This window comes from Embiotoca jacksoni, unplaced genomic scaffold (assembly GCF_022577435.1).
Source record: "Embiotoca jacksoni isolate LCO1_2020_lvr unplaced genomic scaffold, fEmbJac1.0.p SCAF_8, whole genome shotgun sequence".
Lineage (NCBI taxonomy): Eukaryota > Metazoa > Chordata > Actinopteri > Embiotocidae > Embiotoca > Embiotoca jacksoni.
Window position 1 is genome coordinate 10,918,691 of NW_027185436.1, and position 8,025 is coordinate 10,926,715.

General features: G+C 36.6%; 1 protein-coding gene across 1 annotated transcript; it reads left to right on the plus strand.

Annotated features, from left to right (window-relative positions):
- The first annotated feature begins 4,063 nt into the window (after window positions 1-4,063).
- Window positions 4,064-5,331, plus strand: LOC138191628 (putative defense protein 3). Its single transcript, XM_069138543.1, is given in 5 exon segments — window positions 4,064-4,250; window positions 4,593-4,707; window positions 4,996-5,079; window positions 5,081-5,145; window positions 5,222-5,331. Coding segments are annotated over 5 exon segments (561 nt in total).
- The last annotated feature ends 2,694 nt before the right edge of the window (window positions 5,332-8,025 follow it).

Consider the following 8,025-nt stretch of genomic DNA (forward strand, 5'->3'; position numbering starts at 1 on the left):
ATGGAAGTCTGATGTTGACACAGTGAAGCAGCTGAAATCCTTGAAAAACTCCGCATGACAGTCTCTTACTGTTATCTGACAGAAAACATAGTACTGTGGAAATCAGTCAGTAAGTTGAGTTGTTATTTTTTTTTTTTAATCTCATTTTCACAAAAATAGATCTTTTCTCTTATATAAGCATTTGCATGCCTCAGAGCACAATTTCATGGCTGAGTTTTGCACTGTAAAAGGGGCATTCTATAAATGCTTCATCTGTGTTTTATGAATTGTTATTTTAATAGTGGTGGCCACTGATAAACAGTGACATCAATGTCTAAATAAGACGGGGTTTTTTTTTCATAGGGAATCCAGTAACAATGAAAGAAAGACAGAGATCCTTTTCCTTCAAGTCTGAAAAGCATTTTAAAAGAAGTGCATCCAATGAAAATACACCATGTGACTGTAGGATGTGAATGTACATGGTATCCACTAACTTCCACCACAAGATGATTACATGGGTTGACCATCCACTGTAAAAAACAAAAAAACAAAGTACTACTTACTGAAGGAATTTCAAACATAGGAAGTAACTGTAGAAAAATCTTGATGTGTCTGTGATGTCAGCACATGTGCCTAAAGGTCCAGTTAAAGCTTTGAGTTGATCTTTGCTGCCATGCTTCTTAGTTAGTGAAGGTAAATAATACAAATTTGTGCATTGGCCTGACTTGTGTGAAGCTAAAATTGGAGGAGCAAGCAGGAACCATTTTTGAATTCAAAGAATCTGGCCTGAGGAAGAACACCAGTTCTCTGCGAGAGAGATTTTTGTTTCGGTCAAAAGCAGAATCGCACCAAAACCGGCTGTTTCGGCCTCATATGGTCACACAGAAAAGCAGCACTCTCGCACCCACTGTGCAAGTTGAGGATTATATTATATGTACATAAAGACATAACAAAACAGTCATATCTGATTTGTCACAGTTGACAATTCACAACAAGAAAACCTCAAAATATGGAAGATGTGAATAAAGCACTGGTTTAACCCCCAGGCTCTAGTTAAAAAAAAAATGTTGGTATCCAGTACATGAAAACAACGACAATAAGAAAAATCGACATATAAGAATGTGGAGGAATTCGGTAGCCTATATCATAGTTTTAGACTCGAGGGTTATTTAGAAGGCGGACTACCCGTAGTGAAATGTTGGACATGCACGCACGCGCACACGCATAACAAATACAAAGCTTGGTATTGGTCTGTACTCAAAGGTTATGTTGTATTTTTTTTAAACTATGTCATTATTGCTCTTTCTGGAGGTCTTTTCGATCACAAGCAAGGCTACAAGGCTTGTTGTTACTTTTCAGAACATTTCAGTTGTCATGTGACGTCAGTGTGGCTTTTACATTGTTCCTTTGTGCTTTGAAAATAGGGCAGTTTGATTTATTTTTGTAAACTACAGCAACAACAGCACAGCTAGAGCATTTAACTCTAACAGGTCTTGACAAACACTGTATTTATAGTATTTCATTGGTTTGCTACACCTGAAGGTTAAAGCACCACAGCAGTGAAGGCAGAAGAACATCTCTGTTGTGTTTTCAGGAAACTTTTATTAATGTTTCCCTTTCTTTTGATTCTTTTTTTTTTTTTTTTTTTTCTTAATTATATTTAAAAACAGTCGGTAAAAATTTTTATTAGATGTACTTGGGCAATCTATCTTCTGATCAATGTTCATTTATGGTTTGACATAAAGAAGGACATTGTCTGAGGTAAATTCAGCACACAGCTCCATTATATTAATGTGACTGTCTCTGATTAAAATTCTCGCTGTGATATAATAATGCTAACAGCTAACCTACATCTTGCTCCCCCTTCATGCAGATTAGGCAATTTAACCTTGTCTTGGCATCTCCTCATTCCACATTGGTTGCAATCATTAAGCCGAATTGATCACTGCGTGTTGCTCAGTGGAATTTTATATTGAATTGTATTACGTTAGTGTGTTGCTGTCAGTCCTGTCACGATACCTCAAAACACGCAGCAATACGTGTACACAGTTTTGTCCCTTCTCCTCTCTAGCTGTGAGTCCAGTATTTCCAACCTCATTGTAGGACAATATTTTTCTATACCTGAAACCAGACTTACACAAAACTCTGAGAGCAGATGATCAATTGCAGACTCTAGCAATTAAATTTATACAAAACTGTGTCGTCATACTGAGGTCATCCACATCTTATCACAGTTTTAGGTTCGAGGTAACCAGTGAAAGATTCAGTTAAACCTGCCAGAGTCAATTCACTTGTGATAAGGCTCAAGAATGATAAGCAACCAGTGATAATTTGGTTTTATCTGGTTATACTGTACATTCCACTTTTTTTTATTAATGCTGTTATCGAAACAGTTACCTAATCTAAATCCATTTTATCACTCACAATATTAGTATTGACTTGAATACCATAAAAAAAAAAAAAAAAAAAAAAAAAAAAAAATCACGTTACATATTCCAGGAACAGTATAACCCCATTCTGCTCTAGTTACATCGAACACATTTAAATGGTTGACTCACTCCATTTCCAGAAAAAAAACATACATTTCACCTACTTCTTGTGTACCTAGGCATGCAGATTGTGCCCGCCATCAGGATCATATTTTGCATTCATTACATACATTAAACATGGAAATATACTTGCGCCTTCCACTTGCTCTTGTGTCTCTGCACTAAGTTGCTCTGCTGACTCAGAGAAAATCTTTGTTCTCATTTGCTCTGTTACGAAACAAGGTGATGTTGACAACTGTTTGTATTTCCAATGTTCCCTACCCTGAACATTCATCCATAGGGATTTGTATCAGTTGAATGTTTTCCACTGATTTGAATGTGTACAAATAGAAATGGCAAAGGGTGTTCTTACTTCTCAAAAACTAAAAGAGAAAGTTTTTTTTTTTTCAAAGAGTTGGAATAATATTGAGAACAGAACACTGTGTTACAAAATATCTGTGCATGACGTTAATGTGCACGCCATCAACAATTCAGTAATTTCAATTGGAACAAAACATCACTCAACATGGCAAGAAGTGAGTGGGCAAAAAAGGACACCCAACTCTGCTCTATAGCTATTTAAAACATTTTTTCGTGTAAATATTATGATAAATGATGAAAGAGTAGAGTCTATCTAGGCAGTGAAACGTAAATTTAAACAGGTGAGAGGCACAGGTGAGAGGCACTTGTTTCCACATGTCACGGGATAAGGTTTATTTTAGGTAAGTGTAATACCCTAAACTATCAGGTGCCTGCAAAATTATCTTTAGGTTACAATCCCAGTCTGTCTCTCAATGTCAGCTTCACACCAGTTATTTCTTGAATGCAAAATAAATCATCTTTATTGTTTTGTAATTCAACAAATCCTTTTTTTTTTTTTTTTTTTTTTTAAAGATTAAACAAAATTGAAGTACACATGGAGGAATACAATCAACTCTTGTCACAGCCCAATCAGAAATACTCTCACCAGAGAGACTAACCCCTTTAAAACAAAGATTAAACATGTGCATGAACTACAAGAAGTAATTTTTTGTCAGAAAACCTTTTCTGATAAGAACTAAATCAGGAGATGTTTAAGATATACTTTGCCGCAAGCTGAATGTGAACAGCAATATTTTGTGAACAGAATGAATGCACTGCACTGCCTAAATTAAAAACTGCCTGATTATTCCACATTAACTTCTGACCTGCCAGAACTATGAGCTAAAGTGTGTTCAGTAGTAAAAACATATATTTCATCTTTAGTTAGCCAACCAGACTTGAATAGATTTGTCAACACCACTGTATTTAGTTTTGGCTGGAAGAATAGTGGCCTTTTTTCTATCCTGAAATGCGTGAATATCACTTAGCGTTTTTAACAAATCATCAGAGTATGCATGTGAAAAGCGCATTTCGTGGTGAGAGAAGTGATAGCTAGAGAAAATTTGTATGTTTTGGTTGTGTAATTTAACAACAATATTTCTTAAAAGTTAATCTCTCGGCTTGGTTCTTTGTATAATCATGTGCCACTTTTAAATGATTTTGCCAGCAGTAGCTCTTCATTCATCCTGATAGAGATGTTGTTGCCTGGTTTGTTTGTGTTTCAAGTGCTCTGCTTTGTTAATGCCTATCCCAATGGTGCTCCCATGGGTGCCTGTGAGGTTATGTTGCCTCGCCACTCTGAGGTGTTGCCTCAGCCTTCACCAGCTCCCTACACTCTTCTCACCAACAGCAGGACCTTTCAGCCAGGAAAGCCCATTACAGGTAAGATGCCAATGGTTGCTTTCAGAGATGAACACAGACATCAATGGATATGTCAAACTCTTTGACAGAAATCCCATACGACACTCTACTCTTCACTTGGATTTTCTGTTATGTCAACAGATGTCACAGAACAACCAAATAACTTTTTGAACCACTGGTCTTGATTTACTGGTAGCCTGATTAACATATACATTTTATTCATCTGTGATCCCCTTTTAGGGTCATATTTTGCAAAGAAAATGAAAAACCTACTCTCTGTCAGTTATGAGTTTACTTGTATTATGTTTTACACAAAGTCAAAAAATATCAGAATAATTGCTGTTTTGTTGTGTTTTCCTGCAGTGACTATCACTGGATCAGAATACAGAGGTGTGCTTCTAGGGGCTCGGAGAGATGGCAGCACCAACGTTTTAGGGAGCTGGCAGCACCCCCCTCCAGACACCAGGTTCATGAGGTGCATTTTCTACTCGAGACATTAACAGTGTTTAACTGTTGAAGTGCCAAGAATGGTTGTAATGTGTATGCTGAGGAACAATAAGCATTGCAAATATTGCTGGGAAACCACCTGCTAACAAATGCAATCAAGAAATACACCAAATTGAATTACTAAATAATGTATAATGTTTGTCATACCTTTGTCATGGAAAACTTCCTCATTACTTTTTCCTATGAATTTACAAGCAAGATTTAGCATTACATGTAGAATTACCAAAAGTTGGAAGTAAAAGTGTAAACATTTTTTGTTCACAGGGAATCCACAAGGTGCCGTGACTCATTCCAACACCAACCTGAAAGGCAACACCACAGTGCACAGCTGAATACCACCCAACAAGCCCAGTCTTCTTTATGTAAAGCAAAAACACTTCACCTGTCGTCTTCTATGTTTTTCTGAATTGTAATTTCACAGATATTTAAAATTTTAAATATTTATTAATTCTGATGATGATTTGTCCTCATCTTCTGCTTCTCAGGGAAACCAGAAGGCCTTGATCTGGCTACAGATGTGAGCACTGCAGTGACTGAAGAAAAACACCTGCTTTTATTTGTGATATGTTTTCTGATGTCCCAGGTGCTGGGGTGAATATAAAATATCTACTGCAGTCTGATTGGCTCTGATTGTTCTTTTGCATCTCAAATAACAGAAACATACAGTATTTGAATATATGCTTTTGATTAAAAAAAAAATTTAACAAATTATTTTACACACCTCAAAGTCCTGTCCTGATGAATGTCAATGATTTATTTTTTCCAGATTTCACTGTAATGACACCAAACCTTTTTGTCTTACATTCATTACTCACAATAGACATAAATATGTTGAAAATACATCACGTTTATGGCTTTTATGGTGTGTGTTTTGTTGTACATTATATAAATCTATTAAAGTATTAAGGTTTCCAAGACTGCGGTATGTAGACATGATTGTCCCAGTGAGTCACTTTCATTATATTGTATTAATACTTTATTAACTAATTCCTTAATTAATTTATTCCTGCAGTCTTAGCTATAACTCAAACATTGTTGTGAACATGCCTGTTATTTGTAGTTATTAGATTGTCGTCACGCTTTTCTCTGCTATAATTTTTCCAATCACTTTGATTCTCATCACATGTCCTACGGATGTGGATGAGAGGCGTGGGAGGCAGAGTCTGACAGTGGTTGTTTGTTATTGCTTGAAATTCATTCCACTTATTGAAGAGTGTGTTATGACCTGCTTTTTCCACACTGTTTGATCTTTAACCTAAGTCTCCGGTGTGGTGCTTGACAGAAACACTAAAGAAGCTTAAGTCATACATTACATGTGACATTGAAAGCTCTACACAATATCAATCATCAATCCCTGCGTTATACTTCTCTGCTTTACATGCTGCTGAAGTTTTGTAACAACTTCACCTGGAACCAGCAGAGCATGTACAAAAATGTCCGATTAGTTTTACAAAATGTTACATTTAAAAAAAATGTTTTAAATCATTTGAGGGTAACTAAGTCCACATAAAATTCCCCACCACTCACATGAAGTAAAATTATAATAATAATAAAACAATTTTCAACATATTTGTATGTATATAAATACAGTTATATTGAAATAAATTGTGTGTGCAAAACTCCGTCCAAAAAAAACATATTTTTTTGAGCTGTAAAATTCAGTTGTGCACCACAATCCTCCAATGTCAAACCAGTTGACCTACTTTGCAGAAAACAGACTTATGTTGTGAGTAGAAACTTTCTTATGTCCATTATTCTTTAGTTATTTTGTTTCCAAGATAGTCTGCTGACTACTATAGATACATGTCATCATTAGAGCAAGATTATTAACGGAAATTCAGGTTCAAGTAAATTGTGATCTACTTGCACTCCCATAGGCTATTTAAGTTTGTTTATTTGTGTGCAGGATGTCTCGAAAACAGATTTCATCAAATTGTGCTGCTCTCCTGTGAAAAGCTTGACTTACTATTTGTAAAATGCCATTTTAATGTCAAGTATTTAAAAGAAAATGCCACATCTGCATCATATCTGTGTTAAGCAGGATAAAAAGTGAGCCATCCATCAAGAGAAACCACCTGACAGTCATCCCGCTGATGTTCTTTTCTGATGTGTCTAACTTGTTCGCCTCTATCTGGGGAAGCATTGATTTACAATCTGACTGATGTGCCTGAGGATGCAAGCCTGGCCAAAGAACCAGGCAAGCACCACTCAATAATAATTAGCTTTTTTTCCACTGTGAATCAAAAGCCATCTGTATCTATAACAGAGGATTCAAGCCTAGGAATTAAACACCAGCTCCCAGCAGGTTCAATCGTAACTGTCTCATTGACATGTGGAATACTGACCTCAATTGTTCAGGTCTTATGTATTCCACATCACTGATGTCTTTTTCCATTAAGACAAGGTCATTTTGTCCAGATGGCATGGAGTGAAAGAGAGGGGAATCTAGTTTGTACTCTGACATGAGAAAATAACCTGAGAAACTACTGAGGGGAGACATTTTCACTTGTTCGGTAGATACAAACCAACCTATATTACAAAAAAATACAAAACAAGCTTTTAGTCTCAAAGAAGGAAAGTCAAATGTTGTATTAATATAAGTAGCTTTTTTCATTTAGTTTTTTTTTTTCATTTGAATTAAAAGTATTTTTCCATCACTGCCTGCTCACATCTGAGAGAGATGTCATGTTGTACAGAGCAGAAGAGTCGAATGAGGAGGAGGGCTTGCTTCTTTCATCTCTCTAATCCCTCTCTGACTCAAGCTTGTTGCGCAGGCTGTATTAGCGTTGATGACAAGTGGTATAAAGTGTACAGCACCTCATCAAATTTGACCTAAATTATGCATTTAAAAAGCTTCTTCCCTTATGGAGGTCCTGTTGTGTATTTCTCAGCTGTGCTGACATGTACACATAAGCATAAACAGTGACTGGGTCACGAAGACAACAGTAATCCCTGGAAACATCTGCCTATCTAAAAAAAACTCTGTAATGTAGTGCCTAAAAACATATACACAAGTACATATGTGCACATATGGACAGGCATGCAGGCATGCAGGCACGTACACACACACTAACACACACACACACACACACACACACACACACACACACACACACACACACACACACACACACACACACACACACACACACACACAGGACACACGTGCACACACACATGTTGAGTATCATATAAGTTCTTCTTCTGCACAGATCAAACAGTGATCCACATGCATGCACAGTGTGCAGATTAAGGCTATCCCTTGCTGTAGGAGCTTAGTTGACATCCC